The 24,051-nt window shown below is 51.7% G+C and overlaps 1 protein-coding gene across 1 annotated transcript; it reads left to right on the top strand.

Annotated features, from left to right (window-relative positions):
• Positions 1 to 3,043: 3,043 nt before the first annotated feature.
• On the top strand, positions 3,044 to 24,012 carry Ehd2 (EH domain containing 2). Its single transcript, XM_021167220.2, has 6 exons — positions 3,044 to 3,111; positions 6,237 to 6,696; positions 7,117 to 7,214; positions 13,172 to 13,584; positions 18,768 to 18,932; positions 20,175 to 24,012. Exons 2-6 carry the CDS (start codon positions 6,293 to 6,295, stop codon positions 20,724 to 20,726), a joined length of 1,632 nt encoding a protein of 543 aa, XP_021022879.1. The 5' UTR covers positions 3,044 to 3,111; positions 6,237 to 6,292; the 3' UTR covers positions 20,727 to 24,012.
• The last annotated feature ends 39 nt before the right edge of the window (positions 24,013 to 24,051 follow it).

The raw sequence follows: 24,051 nt of genomic DNA on the forward strand, positions 1-24,051 counted from the left end.
CAGGCCCCCTCTGGCCCCTGTTGTTTTTGGGTGTTTTATTTTGGGAATGGTGTTGGTGGGTTGGAACCAAGCCAATGGAGAGGGATTTTATATATTGGGTGAATGTCCACTGGGTCCTAGGCCACGTTCTAAGTGCTGTGGGGATGGTGAGAGGGTAGTTTGGAATTCCCTGCCTCTGAAACCAGTGGTGTCAGTTCTCAGTATACCTAGTTTTGTACTTCGGGCTTTGCTTGAAAATGCTCCAAACCATTGGTCCAGGGGATGTAGGGTTGGGACCCTGGCAATCTAGGGTCAATATTATCAACCATCCACTAAGTACCTTGTTTTAGTTTTCTGTCCAAAGATATTTATGGGGCTCCAGAGATGGCTTAGTGGTTAAGAGTGCTCACTGCTCTTGCAGAGGACCAGGTTTGGTTCCCAGCACCCACGTGGCTGCTCACAACACCAGGTCCAGGAATATGACACCCTCTTAGGGTCTCCTTTGGGTTGCTGAACATATGTGGTACACATAAATTCATGTGAGCACACCCACACAGACATGTAAATAAAGCTCAAAGACACACTTAGGGATGTGGTGGTATATGCCAGCACTCAGGAAGTAGAAGCAAGAGAACCAGGAGTTCAAGATTCTTTTCAGTTACTTGAGGAGATCAAGGTCAGCCTGGGCTGTACAAGACCTGAGATTGACATAATCATTTGTAACTTTAATCCCAGGCATCTGGTGCCCTCTTCTGGTCTATGAAAGTACTGCACACACATGGGGCATATGTAGTATGCAGGCCAAACACCTGTCTTAGCATTTTATTGCTGTAAAAAGGCAACTCTTATAAAAGAAAACATTGGGGTTGGGGGCCTGACTTACAGTTTCAGAGGTTTAGTCTATTATGGCGAGAGGCATGGCAGCACGCAGGCAGGCATGGTACTGGAGGAGCTGAGAGTTCTGTTTTGGTTGGAAGGCAGCCAGGAGGAGACTGTCTTCTGCACTGGGCAGAGCCTGAGCATAGGAGGCCTCAAAGCACACCTACACAGTGACACACTTCCTACAACAAGGCCACACCTCCTGTTAGAGCCTTTCCCTAAAGCTAAGCATTGAAATACATGAATCTCCAGGGCCCAAACCTATTCAAATCACCACACACCCATACACATACCTAGGACTGGACTTCTAGGTTGATGCACTGGTAACATCTGAATACAAGGTCTTGTCTGATTGGCTTCGTGGATCACTGTCCGGGGCACTCAGAGCCGGGAGAGACCTTCTGAAAGGCTCAACTCTCATCCTGTTGCCCATACACATGAAAATAAATCTTAAAAATGTAAATAAATATATATATAAATTGAGAAAAAAAAACTTGACTAGTATGCAAGAGGCCCTAAGTTTTTTTTACCATCATCCCATAAACTGGGCATGGTAGTACACACCTGTAATCCCAGCAGTCTGGAAAGTGGTCATTGTGGGCAGGCGACATTTTCAGAAAAGTAACCGTTTGCTTGCTATGTATGGTGCATACACCTATGTATGTGGGAGGCTGAGGCAGGAGGATCATGAGGGTAATTTGGGCTACTTAGTGTCCAGACTCTATTTTAGAAAGCCAAAATAAAGTAAGGCATGTGTCATAGTTAGGGTGTCTACTGCTATGAAGAGACACCATGACCATGACAACTCTTATAAAGGAAAGGCTGGCTTACAGTTTCAGAGGTTCAATCTGTTATCATCATGACAGGAAACATGGAGGTATGTAGGCAGACATGGTGCTGAAGAGGTAAGTTCTACATCTAGGTTGGCAGGCAGCAGGGAGAGAGACCGGGCCTGGCTTGATTATTTGACACTTCGATGTCCCCCCTATACCCCCTACACACGTCCTCCAAAAAGACTATACCTACTCCGACAAAAACACAGCTCCTAATAATGCCAGTCCCTATGAGCCTACAGAGGCCATTTTTATTCAAACTACCACCCCGTGTGCTGTGTCTATGAACTGATGCTGAGAGTGTATGCCTGCACCACCATGCTGGGTATATTCTATGCTGGCGATAGAACTCAGGGCTTCATGTATCCTAGATGGGCACTGTACCAACTAAGCCACATCCCTAGCCCCATGGCCTTGAGGTTTTTCCCCCTTGTGTTTTTGTTGGTGGTGGTGGCTGTTTGGTTGTTTTATAGTAGATACACAGTGTCTCTACTACGTAGCTTTGGCTGGTCTGGAATTTGCTATGAAGATCAGGCTGGCTTTAAACTCATAGAGATTCACCTGCCTCTGCCTCCCAAATGCTGGGATGAAAGGCCTGTGCCGCCACATTGGGCCTGTGCACTTACATTTTAATAATTTACTTTTATTTATATGTGTTGGTGTTTTGCCTGCTTTGCACATGTGTGTGTGAGGGTGTCAGATCTTGGAGTTACAGACAGCTGTGAGCTGCCATGTGGGTGCTGGGAATTGAATCCAAGTCCTCTGGAAGAGCAGTCAGTATTCTTTTTTTTTTTTTGGCGGGGGTGGGGGGTTGGAGGGTTTTTTTTGTTTTTGTTTTTGTTTTTCGAGACAGGGTTTCTCTGTATAGCTCTGCTGTGTCCTGGAACTCACTTTGTAGACCAGGCTGGCCTCGAACTCAGAAATCGACCTGCCTCTGCCTCCCAAGTGCTAGGATTAAAGGTGTGCGCCACCACGGCCCGGCTCAGTCAGTATTCTTAAATGCTGACCATCTAACTCTTACGCCTTGTACTTAAGATTTTAAAATTACTGTTGTTACAGTTATTTTTGAGACAGGATCCCCGCCCCCCCCCAACGCGGTCCAGCTGGCTTCAAACTTGCATGCACCACTATGATCAGACAAATTATTGGTAGGCCTGCTGCAGCTTCTGTCAACTTATTTGCTAAGAGAGGGAGCCAAAAGCTGGAGGATGGGGCTCACACTGAACTAAGGAGTGCACGCTCGAACCTGTGTGCGTCTTCACAGTGCCCGCCAGGGGGCGCCCGAGGCTGGCGCGGGCTGGGACAGGGGGCCTGGGGCCCGCCCTGCTCGCCGCTCCTAGCGCACGCGGCCCCACCCGTCTCACTCCACTGCGGACAGGACAGAGCTCGGGCTGCTTGCTCTGCGCTCCCCAGATCCCTGGTGAGTGCTCCCCAAACCCCACCTCTCACCCTCGCCCCCCTCTGTAACAGTCTGTGCTCTCTCCGTCCCAGTCGCTCCCAATTCCCACACTCCAGGACTACCCCCACCCCTCCTCAAATCTCTGTGACTTCCCTCAACCTCCTCAGACCTCCCCAGCCTCTCTTTAGTACTCCGTATAGCCCCCTCCACCTCCCCCAGTTCTCCCAGTCCCTACCCAGCCTTCATCTTTGAAGACTCCCTCTTTGAAGTGGCCTTCTACCCTCCACACCCATCTCTGCTCCCCTTGGTCCGTCTTGCCACCTTCTCTTGCCTCTCGAAGTGCATAGACTCTTCAGCCACCCCTTTTTGAGATGCCCCTCAGCTGCCTCCCTGCCTGGGACATTTCCAGGGTTCCCTGTCTTCATCTATGTCACAGGTTCTTCCGTCCGTTATTTCTCCCACCCCTCCAATCCATTTTCTTTCCACTCTTCCCTTTTCCTTTAAGTCACAATGATTTTGTATTTTGATTTGCAACGTTTGGGGTTTTGTTTGTTTGCTTTGATATTTAAATTGTCCCATCTTTGAGTCAGATATGGTGGCACACTCCTTGAACCCCAAGATGTAGGAAGCAGAGGCAGGCAGATCTCAGTCTAAGGCTAACCTGGGCTACATAGTTCCAGGTCAGTCAGAGCTACATAGTGAGAATGTAGGGGGCGGGGATGTCGGAGAGGAAGCTGGTGGTGGAGAGTTCACTGAGAGTCAGAACTGGCTGCTCTTCCAGAGGTAGAGGTAGAGGATGGTCCGGAACTCCTAATCTTGTGTCTGCCTGCCTAGTGCTGCGATTACAGATATACACTCTGCCCTACATGGTAGCTCAAAACCATCTGTTACTTCAGTCCAGGGGAGTCCAAAATTCTTTTCTGGCCCCCAAGGGGCCATGAACATGGAACACAGTCATACATAAAGACACATAAAATATTTTTAATGAAAGGAAAAAAACAGGAAAAATTGTCTCATCTTTGGCTAAGGAGAGCCATTTCAGGCTGAGTGCTGGGTGGCCTTTGAGCTGACCCAGACTGGCTTGTTCCTTCCTAACCTCCAAGCCCCAGCCCCAGCCCCAGCCCCAGCCCCAGCCCCAGCCCCAGCCACAGCCACAGCCACAGCCACAGCCCCAGCCACAGCCACAGCCACAGCCCTGGGACAGCTGCTCCTCTAAGGAGCCCTCGATTCTTTCTGTGAGGAATGACAGTTAGAGACTCCAATCTGACCAAAAGCTGGCTCTTCAAAGTCACTAAAATAAGCATCTACCTATGGAGCAAGGGGAGAGATTATTACTGACAGCCAGGAGATGCATCAACCCAGACACCACAGGCTCGTGAAGGCATTGAGGCACTACAGAGAGCACGGTCTGGCTTTAGGGGTGCTCACTACTGCAAGGTTGGTGACAACTTTTTCCCTAAGCTTTGAGGCCTAACATGGGAGCCCAGCTGGAGTGCTTTCCAGCTCGATGATCCCGTGCAAGCGACTGATGCCTTCCTGAGGCTCAGTGTGGGTAAGGTTGAGGAATAGCTGGGTTTGTAGAGTGCTTGCCTAGCATGCTTGAAGCCTGAGGTTCTAGCCCCCAACTCCGGATAAAAGTCAGCCAGTGCACATCTGTAAGCTCAGAGCTAGGGAGGTAGAGACAAGAAGACCAGAAGGTCAAGATTATCCTCTGTTCAAGTGCATCATGGAATACACAAGACATGCTATCAAAAAGAAAAGACCTAATATGGGGGTAATGGTAGAGCCACCAGGTAGTCATGAAAATTAAGGGAGCTGGCACAGGGTTATGAGTGTGGCTCAGTGATTAAGAGCCCCTGCCTAGAATCCCCTAGTGAGGGGCCAGGAGTATGGCTCAGTGGTAGAGCCCCTGCCTAGAATCCCCCAGTGAGGGGCTGGGGGCGTGGCTCAGTGGTGGAGCCCCTGCCTAGAATCCCCCAGTGAGGGGCTGGGGGCGTGGCTCAGTGGTGGAGCCCCTGCCTAGAATCCCCCAGTGAGGGGCTGGGGGCGTGGCTCAGTGGTAGAGCCCCTGCCTAGAATCCCCCAGTAAGGGGCCGGGGGTATGGCTCAGTGGTAGAGCCCCTGCCTAGAATCCTCCAGTGAGGGGCTGGGGGCGTGGCTCAGTGGTAGAGCCCCTGCCTAGAATCCCCCAGTGAGGGGCTGGGGGCGTGGCTCAGTGGTAGAGCCCCTGCCTAGAATCCCCTAGTGAGGGGCCAGGGGTATGGCTCAGTGGTAGAGCCCTGCCTAGGATCCCCCAGTGAGGGGCTCAGGTATGGCTTGGCTTTACTGTGTGTGCCTAGCATGCTCAAGATCCTTGGTTCTGTTCTAGCTTCACACCCCAAATATGAGCTGGCACAGTGTCTGGTTTATAGTTTTCACGCATCTTTCCAATGACAAGACTCCTCCTGGCCTGGGTGCACCTAGGTAGCCTCTACAGCCTTGTTTCTCATCCCTCTGGCACTGCACCCCCACCAGACAATTCTCAACTCCCAGCCCCCAAGAGCCTGTCCCACCCCTGGGCCTTTGTACATACCATCCTCTGCGTAAGACCTTTGTCTTGCCTGTGCTCCACAAAGAAGCTCAGAAGTCAGCCTTTCCCAGGCCTTTGCTGACCACGTGGTCAGTTTCCCATGCCCCCTCTGGATGCCTGGAATTCTGCAGGTATCACTAACTGTCGGGTGCCCAGGCCCTCAGTTGTGGGCTCCTGCAGCATCGAGCGAGCCATGTCAGTGAAGATTTGTTTAAGGATGGGCGTGTGATGTAATGATGCACGGATTTAGCAATGACTTTCTTTGGATGCCTTTTGAGATAGGGTCTTACACGTTGCCCGGTCCAGCTTTGAACTTCTGATCTTCCTCCCTCAGCTTCCCAGGGTTACAGATGTACTTGACTATATCCAGCTCAGGGATGCGTTTCTTCCCCAGCAGTTCCTTCCTTTGCTATCGTCTCTCTTATTTTTCAAAGCACTTCCTCTTCTTGGACCCAGCCACCGAGTCTCATGCTAGCCCCTCCCCCTCCTTCTTCCTATCACCGGCTCGGCCTGCTCCTCCCTGTATCTATAGCCATACTCTAGCAGTCTTCCATTGTGTTTCCCCCTCTTCTGGCAGGTGAGCTCTCCACCTTGTAGTCTCCTTGGGTGACCCAGTGGGCATCGAAAGTCACCATGTTCAGCTGGCTGAAGAAGGGCGGGGCCCGGGGCCAGCGACCTGAGGCCATCCGCACTGTGACCTCATCCCTCAAGGAGCTGTATCGCACAAAGCTTCTCCCCCTGGAGGAACACTACCGTTTTGGGTCTTTCCATTCACCGGCCCTTGAAGATGCTGACTTCGACGGCAAACCCATGGTGCTGGTGGCCGGCCAGTATAGCACCGGCAAAACCAGCTTCATCCAGTACCTTCTGGAGCAGGAAGTCCCTGGCTCCCGCGTGGGTCCTGAGCCCACCACCGACTGCTTCGTGGCTGTCATGCACGGCGAGACAGAGGGCACCGTGCCCGGAAATGCTCTCGTTGTGGACCCAGAGAAGCCCTTCCGCAAACTCAACCCTTTTGGAAACACTTTTCTCAACAGGTGTGGAAACTGCCAGCCAGGAGGGGAGCGAGGGACGTCTGTCTCAGAATACTTCTGTCCTTCTCAGCTCCGATACTCTTCTTTCTGCCTACTTCTTTCCCTTCCTGCGTCTGCCCCCCTCCCCTATTGGGGCCTGGGCTCCTCTGCCGCTGAGTGCTGGGCAGCCTTGGTCAAGTGACTTAACTTCTCTGTGCCTCTTATGTTCATCTGGAAAATGAAGGTAACAACAGTGGTGATTTGGGATAGCCGTAGACACAGATAGTTTTATATAAATCCATTGATGCCTCTGGACTTTCTTCTTTCCTGGACTTCTGTCCTCTGCACCTACTGTTCTTTATGGTACCATTAGTGTCCCTTCTTCATGTCTCCTTTTGCCCTCCTTTGCGTTGACCCCTGACCTTCTGTCTCCCCATATCCCAGGTTTATGTGCGCCCAACTCCCCAACCAGGTCCTGGAGAGCATCAGCATCATCGACACGCCTGGCATCCTATCAGGTGCAAAACAGAGAGTGAGCCGTGGTGAGTGAGGAGGAAGCCCAGGCTGAGGGAGGAGGCTGCCCCCCCCCACACCCGTGTCTTGCAGAAGAGGCTGGTGTCTATACACACAGGTCTGAGGGAGGAGGCTTAGGCCTGGACTTCACTGTGTACAGGAGGTGGGCAGAGCCTTCACCTTTAGATTTAATAGAGGAGACTGGGGCCTCCTTTGGTTGTCCCTTTGCAGGCAACTGGAGCTACAGAAGACAGGCATTCCTTCCACAGGACTGGTGGTAGGGCGGGGAGACACGGGTGAACACATGCGAACAGGCTGCTGCCACATGTCTGGGCGGGCCAGGAGGGTGGAAAGAAAGAGAAGAACAGGGACAGAAAATGAGGGTAAGGGGCAGGAGATACTCAGAGTCCAGGAAGAGACAGGGTTGGGCAGGGAGGCCCTGGGCCCCATGCTTGTCCCTCTGAGCTCCTGGCTCAGAGGTTGGGCCACAGATGAAGCTGGGAGGGAAAATCTGGGTGGGGGCCAAGACCTGGCCTGGAATTTATAAACAGCTGTGCAGGGGGAGCGGCGGGGAGTAAATTCCAGCAGAGCCTCCAGTAAGCACATCCCTACCCACTCTGCCTACCCTCTTAGTCCCGCTCCTATCCCAGTCTCTGTCCCCTCCCCCACACCTCCCCCATTCCAGTATCTGGGTCCAAAGCCCCTCTGTCCATCCCTGACACCACCCTCATTTCTAGGTCTCTGCCAGGGAATTAGGGCAAAGGAGGCAACAGTGTGGGGCAGAGGGGACCCAAGGCCAGGCGGGAGGCAGGGCCAGGGCAGGGCTTTGGCTCCAAAAGTGCCAGTGCCCTGGCCGCTATCCAGCAGAGCAGCCCCGAGGGAGAAACACAGGAGGCAGCTGCAGAAACGGTTGCAGTGCTCTGCCGGCTGGAGGTGGGGGGAGCAGCGGGGAGGAATTCCTGGTGTGCTTAGCCCTTGGGTTGGGCCTAAATGATGGAGGGAGCCCAAGGCCCCAGCTTCCGCAGGAGGTGAAGAAGGGTGGGGATGGGGATCCCCTTCCTCTGGCCCTGGAGGCATAGGAGGTGGAGCCTGTCTGTCCAGGGGGACTTGTGGGGGTGGTGAGAACTGGGGAAATCCTGGGAAAAGTAGTGTGTGATGGGTGTGGGCTGTGTGTCTGTCTGTGGTGGTGTGTGCTGACAGGCGTGCATGGAAGCCATGACTCTGAAGTGGTGTGAATTGATGGAAGTACCTCTAATTGTGACTAGTTGTGATTTTATGTGATCTGGAGAGAAGGTGTGGGGCAGGGGGACATAGAGGGATACTGTGAAGCTGTTTTATTGCAGTGTTGGTGCCTTGAACACAGTGGACAAGCATGCCACGCCCCCAGCCCCTCCCTGGGGGATTCTAGGCAGGGGCTCTACCACTGAGCCACGCCCCCAGCCCCTCACTGGGGGGATTCTAGGCAGGGGCTCTACCACTGAGCCACGCCCCCAACCCTCACTGGGGGATTCTAGGCAGGGGCTCTACCACTGAGCCACATCCCCAGCCCCTCACTGGGGGGATTCTAGGCAGGGGCTCTACCACTGAGCCACGCCCCCAGCCCCTCCCTGGGGGATTCTAGGCAGGGGCTCTACCACTGAGCCACGCCCCCAACCCTCACTGGGGGATTCTAGGCAGGGGCTCTACCACTGAGCCACATCCCCAGCCCCTCACTGGGGGGATTCTAGGCAGGGGCTCTACCACTGAGCCACGCCCCCAGCCCCTCCCTGGGGGATTCTAGGCAGGGGCTCTACCACTGAGCCACGCCCCCAGCTCCTCCCTGGGGGATTCTAGGCAGGGGCTCTACCACTGAGCCACGCCCCCAGCCCCTCACTGGGGGATTCTAGGCAGGGGCTCTACCACTGAGCCACGCCCCCAGCCCCTCCCTGGGGGATTCTAGGCAGGGGCTCTACCACTGAGCCACGCCCCCAGCCCCTCCCTGGGGGATCCTAGGCAAGGGCTGTATCAGTGAGTTACATGACTTATGAAGTGTGTGTGCACACGTGCATGCACATGCATGTCTGAATCTGTATTCGTCTGTGTGAGTTATACTGTGCATCTTGAAAGATGTAAAATTGCCAGAGAGAACTAACTCATGTGGCAATGCACGTTCTAGTGCTGAGAAAGCTGGGACAGGAGGATTGTGACTAGTTCGAGGCCAGCCTGAACATCACGGTAATAACTGCAGCACAGTGTGTGTTCAAACGGGTCTCCATACTAGAGAGTGCACCAAGTTCTCTGTTTGTGATGGCATACCCATATCTGTGCAGGTCCCAGACTCTGACATAAATACGTGTCTGGGAGCCTGGGTCTGGCTCCAGAAGACTCTGATGTATCCAGGCTGTTCGATGCTGGGTGTGCACTGGCAGAGGTGTGACTGGCTGCCTGGGGAAGCTTGCCCTGGTGTGACTGTTGCCTGGAGTGTCTCTCTGGCACACCTCCAGTCTGGACTCTGATTTTTTTTTTTCATTTCCTTGTTTTTGACACAGAGTCTTGTTCTGTAGTTCAAGCTGGTCTAGAACTCACTATATGTTCCAAATTGGCCCCCCACTGGTGGCAATCCTCCTACCTCGGCTGTTCTTGCAGTGAGATGACAGGCATGCACCAGTGCCCCAGGCTTTATTCCTTGAAACTATAACTTACACAAGCCACCTTGCATTTCTGTGCCTCAGTTTCCTGCCTGAGAATGGGGAGAATGCTGTAGGGACTTCTGAGAAGGGTTAAATTAGCTGCATGGGCGCCTGGGTGATGGGCAAGGAGAACTGTTTTTCTTGGGTGAACATCGCGTCTCTGCCACGTCTCCATTCCCATGCTGACTCAACCTCCCTGTCCCTTCTCCCTCCCTTTCTCCATCCCTCCCTCCCTCTCTCCCTCTCCCTCCCTCCACCTCTCTCTCAACCCCATGAGACACACTTTCCAAATCCAGGCCAGGGTGTATGTAGATGCTAGTGGGGGGAGGAGAAGCCCAGCTGCTGCCCCTACAGTGACCTGGCCCTTCCTTCCCCAAGAACAATGTCCTTGCCCTTCCCCTCCCTCCAGCAAGGACCAGGCTGCCCCTGAGCCTTTGGGGGGGGGGTTGATTAGCAGCTACAGCTACTGAAGCGACTGGGGGGGGGTTGATTAGCAGCTACAGCCACTGAAGCCACTCCTACTCTGTTGCCTCCTGTGTTCGTGGCTTCTGTGTCTCTGTTTCCTCAGTTGGAGAATGGAGTCATCAGTTGCTTGCTTATAATTGTGTTTTGCCAGATGAGTGAGTCTGTTCTACCCCGGAGCTCAAGTCAGAACATCAGTGATGGTCCCTTATCCTGTCATTTGCTGGCTCTATAACATCTCCTCCAGGCAGTCCTTTTCGATCCACACTTTGGCCAGATCACAGGACTCTAGGGAACTCTCCACAGCTTCCAGGAACCTCACATCCTTTGAAGATGAATTCGTTCCCAGACTCTAAGGGCAGAGTTGGTGTCACCTCAACCTCCCTTTCTGCTGGCATGATGGCACACACCATTTTCTGTTTTTCCTAGAGATAAGCTCTGTTTTTTTATATGTGGTTGTTTTGAGACAAGGTTTCTCTGTGTAGTCCTAGATATCTTGGAACTCTGGCCTTGTACTCACCAAGATCTGCCTTGTGCTGGACTATAGGCAGCCTCAACCGTGCCCTAGCCTGCCTTTTTTTTTTTTTTTTTAATTTTAGGGGATAGGCAAGTTCAGAAAGATTAAGCTGTTTGCCTAATATAACACAGTAAATGGGGGCAGGGCAGTGATTCCTGACTGGCAGGTCAGGGGTAGGTCTTATGCTCTCAGCTCTCTAAGCTTTGCTCATCAGTGAATGCAGTAAGGGAATGAGTAAGGGTGAGAAGTACCGAAGGGCATGAATGAGAGAATGAATGAATGAGTGAATGAATGAATGAGGGAGGGACTGGATGCACACAAATCATCACATGTGTATGCTGGCAAGAACAGAGCACTGCTGGAGAGATGGCTCAGTGGGTAAGAGTGCAAATTGCTTTTGTAGAGGAGCCAAGCTCCATTCCCAGCACCCACGCTGGGCCGTTCACAACCACTTGTCTGTAACTTTACCTCCAGGGAATCTGACATCTATGGCTTCCATGGGTACCGGCACTCATGTGTACAACACCCTCACACACACAGGTGCACAGAGACACACACAGACACACACACAAACTGACACCCAGATACATATACACACAGACACATACAAAGACACACACAGGTACATATGCATACACACAGACATACACACAGACACATAAACACACACAGACAAACAGACACACAGAGGAATAGACAACCACACAGATATACAGACAAACACAGACAGACAAACACAGATACATACATAGACAGACAGATACAGACACACAAATATATATGCATCACACAGACACAAACACAGACACACACACAGAAACAGACAGACACAGTCACAGACATACACACAAACACACACAGACATACACTGATACCTAGACATACACAGATTCCTACACACACACACACACACACACACACACACACACATGAAAATTGACCTAGCACTCAATTGCTGGCACATTCACCAAGTCCCAGGAAGGGCTCTTGTCAGGGGCATGGCAGGTGTTATGAGTGGGCTCATAAGTACTGGGAGTCTCTTTGAGATCATTTTAGCATTTTTCTTTGTGACAAGGTCTAATATATAGCTCTGGGTATTCAGGAATTCACTCTGTAGACCAGGCTGGCTGGCCTCAAACTCAAAAGAGCCCCCACCAGCCTCTGCCTCCTGTGTGCTGGGATTAAAGGTATGCATCACCATCTCTAGCCACTTAGGAAATTTTGAAAAGTATGTGTGTACTGGAGGTCTGGCTCTGTGGTTAGGAGCACTTGCTGCTCTTGCAAAGGACCCAAGTTCATTTCCCAGCCACCCATGTCAGGTAACTCACAACTACCCAAAATTCCTGCTGCAGGCAGTCTGTATGACACACTCTGGCCTCTGTAGGCACCTGTACACATGTGCACAGACAAACCCACACAACCCCCCCACACACACACACACACAAATGACAAAAATTTAAAATGTATATAAAATTTGTATGCATATGTGTACTAGTGTGAATGTACACATGGATGCAGGTGTCCAAGGAGGCCAGAAGAGAACACTAGATCTCCTGGTATTGCAGTTACAGGAGGTGGTAAGCTACCTGTGATGGGTGCTGGGCACCAACTAAACTGGGGTCTTCTGGGGGATGCGGTGTGTTCTCCCAACTGCTGAGCCCCCAACTTTAGCATCTAAAAGTATTTTTATCAAACTTTATTTCCCGTGTGGCTATAGGTGGGAACATGCCACAGCATATGAGAGGAGGTCAGAGGACAACTGCAAGTCGTCCGCTCTGAGCTGTCTCGCAGGACCCACGCTTCAGGATTTTAACTGCCCATAAATACATCCGTGTTAAAACAAATCCCTAATGTCTGCCTAGGGAATGAATGAAAAAGCCAACGATATAGGAACCAGGAGGGTAGAGGGGTGAGGGTGAGACAGTGAAAAGGGGTAGGGGCATGGTTGCCTCATATCAGGAAGCCAGAAGGCTTGAGGGTCTAATCAAAAGCTTGGTGCTGAGAAGTGGCAGTTATGGGACACTCATGGAGGCTCCGGGCTATTTGGCATACACAGGAATCACAAAGTTAACAACGTGAGCAGCCGGTTAGTGGTGGCGCATGCCTTTAATTCCAGCGTTAGGGAGGCAGAGGCAGGCAGATCTCTGAATTCGAGGCCAGCCTGGCCCACAGAGCGAGTTCCAGAACAGCCAGGGCTACACAGAGAAATCCTGTCTTGAAAACAAAACAAAACAAGAAAAAATAAGACAAAACAAAACAAAAACATTCTGAGCATGTGTACCATCCAGTATCAGCTCAAAAGAACTGTTATTTTGTCCCTGTCTCCTGCTTGCTCCAGGCTACGACTTCCCAGCTGTCCTGCGCTGGTTTGCTGAACGCGTGGACCTCATCATCTTGCTCTTTGATGCCCACAAGCTGGAGATTTCCGATGAATTCTCGGAGGCCATCGGTGCCTTGCGTGGCCACGAGGATAAGATCCGCGTGGTACTCAACAAGGCAGACATGGTGGAGACACAGCAGCTGATGCGCGTCTACGGGGCGCTCATGTGGGCGCTGGGCAAGGTGGTGGGCACGCCTGAGGTCCTTCGCGTCTACATTGGCTCCTTCTGGTCCCAGCCGCTCCTTGTGCCGGACAACCGGCGTCTTTTCGAGCTGGAGGAACAGGACCTCTTCCGTGATATCCAAGGCCTACCGCGCCATGCGGCGCTGCGCAAGCTCAACGACCTAGTGAAGCGGGCACGGCTGGTGCGGGTGAGCACATCGGGTCCGCGGGAGGACCGGGGCAATTTAAGGGAGGATTGAAAGGGAGATCAAGAGATGAGGGAGGAAGTCAGGCGGCTGTATGAGCGCTGAAGGAAACTGAGGAGGAATTGGGAAGGACTTTGTGAGTCTATGGAGGTCTGATGATAGTAGACTTAAGTTGGAAGCCTTGAAGAGATTGGACAGATTTATCTTTTCTCCTTCTTTTCTGCTTGTGCAGTTAGGTAGGCACCACCTAGGTCCCAGATCAGTTAATTCTCCTGCTGGATTGGTCTGGTGCAGCGTGGACTGAGGGAGTACTGTGCAAAGGGCCCCTCTTCCACCATTGCCCTGAGTTTGCATGTTTCCTTCTTTGACCTCCTCGCTCTCCTATTCCACTAAACAAAAGCTGAGTCCTCTTGGTGGCTGTCTTACTTTTCTATAGCTGTAGAGAGATGCCATGACCACGGCAACTTATAAAAGAAACCATTACTGATGCTCATGGTTCCAGAGGGTTAAAGTCCATGACCATTGTGATGGGGAGCCTGGCAGCAGGCAGGCATGGTGCAGGGGCAACAGCTGAACATTTACTCCAACCAGGCCATGCCTCTAAATCCTTCCCAAACAGTTCCATAAACTGGAGACCAAGTATTCAAATACATGGACCCAGGAGAGTCAATTCTGATTCAAATCAACACAGCAGCTCACTCCTTTCCCTACCTCCTCGCCTCTCACTCCCTTCCCATCAGCCACTGCACTTCACACTGCCCTCAGTCCTACCTCAGGGCCTTCGAACTCAACTGCTTGCTCTTCTGGGTAGCCCTTGACTTTGCATATGGCTTACTCAAATGTCACCTTCTCAGGAAGGTGCCACTCCTTTAATGAGCATATCTGCTCCAGATTTACTCCAAACTCTCTTGTGACACCCCCCCCCACACACACACAGCCCCATGTTGTCATCTCATATGAGCCTGTCAGGGGGCCTCCTCAACTCCACACTCAAGTCCTCAGATACCTGGCATCTTAGAATTCCTTCAGTGAGTGTCTCCAGTGCCTGGGTCTGAATTGCTCTGTAAATATTTATGGAATGAATGACACTCTGGGGAACTTCAGCTTGAACAAAGTCACTTCTGTGCCTAGCCCTCTGTTGGGACATGCTGGGGATGCAGCAATGGCCAGGCCAAGGCTGTTCTTGCCCTCCCCAATGGGGCCCCAGGTCTGAATGCCCCAGGGCAGTTTCAGGACCCAGTCTTTGCTGGAGAAGACAGACAGATCCATCCCGTAACAGTGATAGCCAAGCAAGGTCCAGTCTCAGGTCGGGGTGGAATCAGGAAGGTTTTGTAGAGGAGGAGGGCCTTTGAGGGGATACATAGTGAGATTGAGGAGATGGTGGGAGTCAGAGCACTGCCGAGCCTATGGATCTTATACTTTTTTTTTTTTTTTTTTTTTTTAGAGGTACCAGGGAGACACGGGAAGGTTAGAGCAGGATGACAGGATTGCACTCAAGCTGCCTTCTGGAGAGAGGATTCGTGTCTAGGAAGAACCTAGTGGGATGGAGGACATAGTCTGCCTCGGGCTGGGCTCCAGAGAGGAAGAGGGGGGCAAAGGCTTTGCTTTTAGAGCCGAATGTAGCATTCACAAGGGAGGCCGCCAGAGAGGAGGTGGAGCAGGAAGCTGGGCAGAAGAGGCCAAGCTAGGTGGTAGAAGCATCGGAGGTGTGGTTTAAGGAGCTGGAGAGGGGTGAGTCACCACCTCCAACCCCACCGCAGGAATCCTCTAAGGCAGCACCAGGTACCCAAGGCGACTGCCCCAGGCGGCCAGAACTGTCCTTAAATCCCCACCGACGTCTCCCTTTCCCAATTCTTTCCTCCTGTTCCTGCTCTTTTCCTAGTCTTCTCTCTTCCCACCTCTCCCTTTCTCCTTCTCAGTAACCCCTGGCCCACCGTCACTCCCCCTCTGCAGGACACTCTTGGGAAGCAGAATTCAGAGCTGGGGCCCGCGGCACCAGGACCAAGGAGCGGGGCCGGACACCTGGCGCCCCGGCCAGGAGGGAGGTGGCTCCGGAAACTCAGGACAAACCCCGGCGTCCGACCCGCGCCCCCGCCCTGCCCACGCCACCCCCTTATCTCTTCCTGCCACCTTCCCATGCTTCCTCTCTGGAAAAGCCATCAGCACTCCCGCCTGCCTCTTTCTGCTATGGAAGCCATGGCAGGGCCTCCCCTACCACGGTCCTGGCAGACTCTGTCCTCCCATTTGGGCCTCCCTGGAAGGCCACGCCCCTTGAATAACAAGCCACGCCCCCCATTGCCAGTCCTTGCCCATCCTCAGGCCGAGCCCCTCATTTGCCCATTCTCTCAGTCAGAAGCTTCCCCATTAATTCACTTTAGCAGGCCACACCTCCTCCCCAATGGCACACATTCTCACTGGCCACATCCCCACACATCCTTCCTCATTAGCCTGCTTTGGTAGGTCCTGTCCTTCCCAAGTGGCCCACTATCTCAAACCCTAACCCTCCCGTTGGTCAGCCATTCCTCATTGCTTTCCTGGCAAACCTTGCTCTTCCTTACTGGCTTTTTCTGCTCAACCATGCACCTTCTCCATTTGACTCCTGGTGGCAGGCGGTGACTTTCATCCTGACCACACCCCAAGATTGGCCTCTCTGACCTGTAAGCCATGCTTTCCTCTAGTCCTGCAAACTCATCCCAGTGCCTCTCTCTGTGCCTCAGTCTTCAGGGTTGGCTCTGACCAAACTTCATGATGCCACCCCACTTTGTGGGCACACCCTCCCACACATCCCCCTCACAAATGACTCAGACACACTTGGTCCGGTCACCAATAACAGCACACGTGGCTTTAACCTATCTTGAAAACGCTCTCCTTTGGTGGCACAAGGCCATTAAGGCCAAAAAGCTGCTCATTAAGGGTCCTTGAGAACCCACCCCAGTGCCTCAATTTTATATCTGTACAAGGCAAGACGTGGATGATCGCTCTGGCTCTGCCCGTTGGTGGAAGTATAAACCACTAGAAGGGGCGATTCCAGAATGCTGTATGCTTGTAGACAAGATCTGGAAAGAATTTAATTTTTTTAAATCACTGTTGAATGTTTTTGATTATTTTATTTTATCTTGTGTGAGCATGATATATGTGCTGCACATGCATTCATATGCCACATTCTATCTATTGAGGCCAGAGGACAACTTGTATGGGTTTCCTCCTTTCACGTGTGGGTCCCAGTGACCCAATTCAGGGTTGGGTATGAGCGTCTTTACCCCTGCCCATCCATATCCTTGCCTTATTGTGTCTCCATCTGAACATGCATTTTCAATGATGGAGCTGGTTGTAAACAACAGACATGCCTGCGGTTCATTATTCTGCCACCCTCGATTCTTTTTCAATAACTTATGAGAATGTAGTTCAAAGGTTCTCAAGTTCAGTGGTTTATCCCACAATGATTTCCTGAGTGACACTGTGCATATTGTCCCAGGACTGGAGACAGAGGAAACAGACAAGGCCTGCACTGGCAGAGCTTGTAGTCTGATGGAGGGAAACAGAGTGGTTAGATAAAATAACGATGGCTCCCGCCCAACTGTGAAAAAGACAGGCTGGAGATAGTCAGATGGCTATGACACGGGCACTCTTCACGGACGAACTCAGTGGGACCACTGGGACAGAGCTCCTGGCAGAGAGCATGGCCATATGCAAAAGCCCTGGTGTGGGGTAAAATGTTGATGTACTTGTCGTTGAGAAATACGGTGAGCAGTATACAACGGGGAAAGACAAGGGAGAGGCTGTGGGTGCAGCTGCAGCAGTCAGTCAGGGAGGGGAGTGGGTAGCTGGCGAGATGCTCAACAGTTTAGAGCACTGCTGCTTTGCTAGAGGACGCAGGTTTGGTTCCCAGCACCCACATGGCTGCTTACAATCAGCTCTGACTCTAGTCCCAGAGGATCTGATGCCCTCTTCTGGCAACTGTGGGCACTGCACACACATGTGCTCAGACATGCAAATAAAACACCCATACACAAGTAAAAGTTTTTAAATGCAAACCACAAATTGAAGTCTTTCTAACCTCAGCATTCAGGAGGCTGAGGCAGGAGGATTGCTAGTTTAAGTCCAACTGAACTTTTTTTTTTTAATCTTTTGTTGTTGTTGTTTTTCAAGACAGGGTTTCTCTGTAGCCCTGGCTATCCTGGAACTCAGAACACCTGCCTCTGCCTCCCAAGTGCTGCAATTAAAGGCATGAGTCGCCACTGCCTGACTCTTTTTTTCCTAAGGTTTGTATTTATTTATTATATGTACATACACTGTAGCTGTTGCTGTCTTCAGACACTTTTTCTTCTTTCTCTGGCCCCGCTTGCTCTGACCCAAAGATTTATTTATTTATTATATGTAAGTACACTATAGCTGTCTTCAGACACCCCAGAAGAGGGCACCAGATTTCATTACGGATGGTTGTGAGTCACCATGAGGTTGCTGGGGATTGAACTCAGAACCTTTGGAAGAGTTCAGTGCTCTTAACCGCTGAGCCATTCTCCAGCCCCAGTATTTTCTTGATGATGTCATTTGCTCTTGCAACTCAGGAGTGGTGGACACAGGCCACCTTTGTTTGAAGGCTTCCATGGGATGGGTGGATTTTGGACATCCTTTTCCAGAGCTAGGCACAGCTAAGGGCCACTTGCTCTGGGCTGAGTCCAAGAGCCTTGGAGGGAGCATCAGGCTGTGAAGCTGGATAGGAATGCAAACCGGAGATAGGCAAGTCCCAGCTCTGGGCTGGTATGTGGGTGTGGCCAGCTTGCACGAACTTAAAGCTAGGAGGAGCTAGGATGGCTTAGCAGAGAGGGGAGCTTAGGTTGAATTAGATAAGACAATAGGATTTATCTGCCTGTCACAGAAAGTGAGGTTCCAGTCAGACATGGTGGCTTCAAGCTGCAATCTCAGCATTGAAGAGGCTGAGGCAGGAGGATGGTTGCAAGTTTGAATCCAGTCTGGGGTGCGTAGTGCATCCTTCTCTCACAATCCCAAGAGGAAAGCTGTGCCTGGGGATGCACACTTGTCATTCTGAACTCAGGAGGTGGAGGATGGAGGACCAGGGCCAGGCTGGGTTAGAGAGACCCTGTCTCAGAGAGAAAGGAATGCAGGTTCCCAGACCCTGCCCACTCCCAGCCTCCTCCTGGTGACTGTACTATGCCCTTCTGCAGGTACACGCTTACATCATCAGCTACCTGAAGAAAGAGATGCCCTCGGTGTTCGGGAAGGAAAACAAGAAGAAGCAGCTGATCCTGAAGCTGCCTGTCATCTTCGCGAAGATCCAGCTGGAGCACCACATCTCCCCTGGAGACTTTCCTGACTGCCAGAAGATGCAGGTGCGGGCCACTCCAGACAGGGAGGCAGGGTGGTGAGGAGAGAGTTTCCTGGGGGTTCTGAGAATGGAGCCTAGAAGGCTGGTGGGCTGTGTGGCATTTTCATCCAGGGGAACCTGGCTTTATGAGTTAGGGCCACAGAGTGCAGAGAAAACCTATAATAGTAGTTAACATGGAAGTTACTTTTTGCCCTTATTAAGTCACTAGACTACACTCAGGGTCAGGCAACCTACTATGGAGCCTAGGACCACTATATTTCTCTTCCATGCCTGCCCATGACCAAGAGTTCTCATGGTATTAATGGCTACAGGAGCTCCATTCATTGTGCCTGCATTCCAGACAGCAAGAAGAGCAATAGGAGCTGGGCAGTGGTGGCTCAGAGCTTAAGAGCACTTACTGCCCTTGTAGGGGTCCTAGGATTCAAGCCTTACACCCACATTGAAGTTTACAACCATCTATAACGCCAGTTCCAGGGGATCCAATGCCCTCTTCTGACCTCAACAGGAACCAGATATGCATGCTCTTTCAGAGGACCCCGATTCAGTTCCCAGAATGGATGGTCCATACGGTGGCTCACAACCATCTGTAACTCCAGTTTCAGGGCATGTGATACCCTCTTCATGCCTCTGTGGGTTCCTACATATGTGCAGTACATATGTTGGAACCCATACATACGTTTGTGCTCATACACAAACATAAAAATAATAAATTTAAAAAAACCAAAATGGAATTGTAGACTAAGCTATTTTACACAACCACACGCAGCTTGTGCTTAAAGACAATTGGCTGGAACTTAGTCACACGGCCAGCTGGCTGTCCTGCATGCTGAGAAGTGTAGCCTTTCCAGGCAGGCGCTCAGGTGATTTAGCACACCCAGCTACTCGGAAACCTGAAGCAGGAAGATGACAGATTGAAGGCCGATGTTCACACCTTATAAAGACCATGTCTCAAACAGTTTAAAATCAGCGAAAGAGAAGTGGTAGTACATACATGCTTGTGATGACATTTGTAAAGTGAAGGCAGAAAAATCAGAAGTGTGAGAACATCTCTTAACACAGTGAGGTGGAGAGTAGCTTGGGTTAGACCAGACTCTTGACTCAAAGCGGGGATAATGTAAAACAGGACCGGGCTCATTAGTGATAGGGTATCTGCCTAGATTTCCCCCGGCCCGACCCTCTGAGGAACTGAGGGCGTGGCCTTGCGAACGCGCCCCTGACCTGTGAGCTTTTCCATTCCTCCCACCAGGAGCTATTGATGGCACATGACTTCTCCAAGTTCCACTCGCTAAAGCCGAAGCTGCTGGAGGCGCTAGATGACATGCTGGCCCAAGACATTGCCAAGCTTATGCCGCTGCTTCGGCAGGAGGAGCTGGAGAGTGTCGAGGCTGGAGTGCAGGGTGGTGCGTTTGAGGGCACCCGCATGGGCCCCTTCGTGGAGCGGGGCCCTGACGAAGCAATAGAGGATGGTGAGGAGGGCTCAGAAGATGATGCCGAATGGGTGGTGACCAAGGACAAGTCCAAATACGATGAAATCTTCTACAACTTAGCTCCTGCTGATGGCAAGCTGAGCGGCTCTAAGGCCAAAACCTGGATGGTGGGCACAAAGCTACCCAACTCTGTACTGGGGAGAATCTGGAAGCTGAGCGATGTCGACCGAGACGGCATGCTGGATGATGAGGAGTTTGCCCTGGCCAGCCACCTCATTGAGGCTAAGCTCGAAGGCCATGGGCTACCCACCAACCTACCCCGCCGCCTGGTGCCGCCTTCTAAGCGACGACAGAAGGGCTCTGCTGAATGAGACAGCAGCGACTGCTAGCGCATCCTCCCTCTTTGCCCTGCTGTGGCTCCTCCCCAGCTCCAGTTGGCTACACGGCTACACGCGGATCCCTGCTCTGGCCCACTCACCCTGCCTGCCTACCCTGCCTGGCTATAAGGACTTGAGCGGGGAGCTTCTCTCCCACACCAGACATTCAGTGAAAGCACTTATAGAGGACCAGGGGGGAGTGACAAACCTTCTCTGTCAGTCCTTCACACCTGCACCTTCACATACACGGAGCTTATCACAGAAACATACACAGACATCCATCCATCATTCATATAAAGACCTGTTTTTTTTTTCCTTTTATTTTTTGAAAGAGTCTCACATAACCTAGGCTACCCTTGAACTTCTTATGTAGCTGAGGATGACCTTGAACTCTTCATCTTCCTGGCTCCACTTCCTGCGTGCTGGAGTTGCAGGCATGAACCACCATGCCTGGTTTGTGCAGTCCTGGGGTATGTACCCAGCGCCTCCTGCATACTAGGCAAGCACTCTAGCAACTGAGCTACATCCACAGCCCCATCCAGATATTTATTGAGCACTTACTGTATGCTGGGCCCTGGTGGAACCGACTCTCAGGAGTGTGACATCTACACAGTCACACAAACACTGATACCAGCAAGACCCCCTTTTATAGTTAAGCAGCTACTGTTACTCAGCCATGCTAGGGCTCCCTACTCTTTTATATCTTCAGGTGTCAGGCTCACTGGTGGTTCAGAGCAGACACTCGGCTTCCTTGCTCCTCTCATGAACCTCTCTTTCGCTTTCCTACCCACAAATCCTAAATTCTGACCACATCCACTTCACAAAGATCGTGCAGCAGATAGAAAAACCGCACCTTCCTGGCTCCTTCGGGGATGGTTTCCATTCCCCAGAGCCCATGGTCTCCCCAGCGTGTGGGAACCAAAGGATCTGGCCCCTCTGCCACCTTCAGGTCCTGTTTAAGGAAAGTTCCTATCAAAGACCGAGACCATGGGGCGGGAATAGGAGATGCTTTACCAAAGCCCAGGTTTTCATGGATATCCTGGGGCATTGGGAATTCTCGGTGCTATAGCCTCTCCTCCTCTCTACAGGGGCCTCACACACTTTATGTCTTCGCATCCTTAGTACCTGACCCTGGTGGGAGAAAAAAATTAATATGGGGGAGGGGGGTTGTTGAGGACAGCTAGAAGGGGCTGAAAACCCAAGAGTGTCTCCTACGGGGCCAATAAAGCCAAAGCTGCTGCTTGTGTCGCTGTCAGGCTATTTTGGGGCGGGGACCCCTAAGGAAGAGGTGCCTGGGGGACCATTCTGGCTCACAGGGGCGGTGCAGTTTGTGACTCAACTCTGCGCTGACTCAGTCTCGGGCTGGGGGCCAGTCCTGCATATTTTCCAAAGAAAAGTTACTCAGGGCCCTCCCCACCCTTGGGACACCCCTCCCTCCCGCTTTCCGCCTTGGGGCCTGGGAACTCAGTTCTGGGCGTGGACGAGGACCAGTGCCAGTTTGTGTACAGTTTGCCCTTAGTCTCCAAAGCACCTTCCAACGCGCACTGACACGAATCGAATGCACCAGAGCAGATCCTGTAGCCCGAGACCACTGGGTCCTGGAGGAGGAGGGATTAGTGTGAGAGTGTACAGGACACTGACCCAGCCCACACCCGGTGCGCCCGAGACACTTTGGCCTGGAGAATCTCCCGCCCACTCATGCCCTGCTCCGCAGCCCTGGGCGCCCTCTGGTGGAAAGGTAGTCAATGACTCAGGCCAGACCATCACCTCAATACCCTGCCCAGGGATGAGCTGAGTTCTACTTTGACCCCGGGGAGACATGTTCCCTCCCCGTGCCTTCCCACCCCCTCCCGCTTTAGGAGTCCATTTTAATTCCAGCATGCCAATCTGAGCCTGGGGCGGGGGTGGGGAGCAGTGTGTGCTCAAGTCATTAATCCCAGAACAGAGGCAGAGGCAGGTGGTGGATCTGTGAACTGGAGGGCAGCCTGGTCTACAGAGTGAGTTCCAGGACAGCTAGGGCTACACCGAGAAACCCTGTATCGAAAAATAAATGTGTGGTGTGGCTAGGGCTGTAGTTAACAGTACTTGCACTGCTTACACGGGGCTCAGTTTTCCACCTTTTGCATGACCTGAAAACAAAACCCTTTGTAGATATCTTTGGATGACTACCACTTTCCGGGGGCCTGGGGATGGGGGATGGGTGTGGAGGCAGTGATAGTTGGCTGGCACTCGGATGCTAGGCACCAATATTCTAGATTTGGAACTTTAAAATTGAGTTCATGCATGCACAGGTCTGTGGATCACAGACGTGATGGGGTCTGGAGATTGAAACAGGGTCCTCTGGAAGAGCAGCCAGTGCTTTTAACATCTCTTCAGGCCACATACTCAGCTTTTAATGATAAGTTTAACCGCTGAATAATCTCTCCAGGCCAATTACTCAGCCTTTTTTTGTTAAGTTTTGGGAACTTAAATTCAGGTCTTTATTGTTTGCCCAGAAAGCTCTCTTACCCACTGAGCCATTCCCCAACCCTTGTTTTTCATTTTGAGACAGTCTCTCTACCCTGAACTCATTCTACTGTCCAGGGTGGCCTATGAACTTGCCATCCTCCTGCCTCAGTGCCTCTTGAGTAGGTAGGTAAGGTTAAAAATGAACAGCACTACCCAGCTATTTTTTTCTTTGTGTGTGTGTGTGTGTGTGTGTGTGTGTGTGTGTGTGTGTTATACAGGCAATTCCATTGGCCTGCTTTCAGGGACCCAGCCAGTGCTTACATCATGACCTATGGCAGATGTACCAGGTGTTTGAAGTAGATGTAAGGACCTACCTGCCACCCCAGCTCTCTCTCTCTGTTCTCCACCACCAATGTTCCCTCTCCTTCTCTGTCCCCTCTCTCTGCCCTCATGATTCTGCACCACCACCCCCCATCTGTCTGCCTGTCTATATGTCCACTTGTCTGCCTCTGTCCCTTCGCCAAGTCCCACAGTGCTCTTGCTTTCCCCCAATAAACCTTTACACTAGGTCTGTTTTATGGTGTAACTTCTCAGGGGTACACCTTGGCCAGGCCCTCCAAAAATACTCCCTTGCCACATTATATTTCATAACGGCGTGTAAGCATATATGCCACCACAGCATACCCTGTGAAGGTTGAGAACAGCTTGCAGGTATTGGCTTTTTCTTTTCAACATATGGGTTATGAGGATTAATCTGAGGCTTGGCAGCAACAGCCTTTATCTACTGAGGTATCTTGGCAGCCCCACGCCCAGTATCTTCTTTAATAAAATGTTAAAGAAAATTTGACTGGACTACGTCCCTTGGCAGTTA

Source organism: Mus caroli, unplaced genomic scaffold (assembly GCF_978045245.1).
Source record: "Mus caroli unplaced genomic scaffold, Mus_caroli_1 scaffold_8, whole genome shotgun sequence".
Classification (NCBI taxonomy): Eukaryota; Metazoa; Chordata; class Mammalia; order Rodentia; family Muridae; genus Mus; species Mus caroli.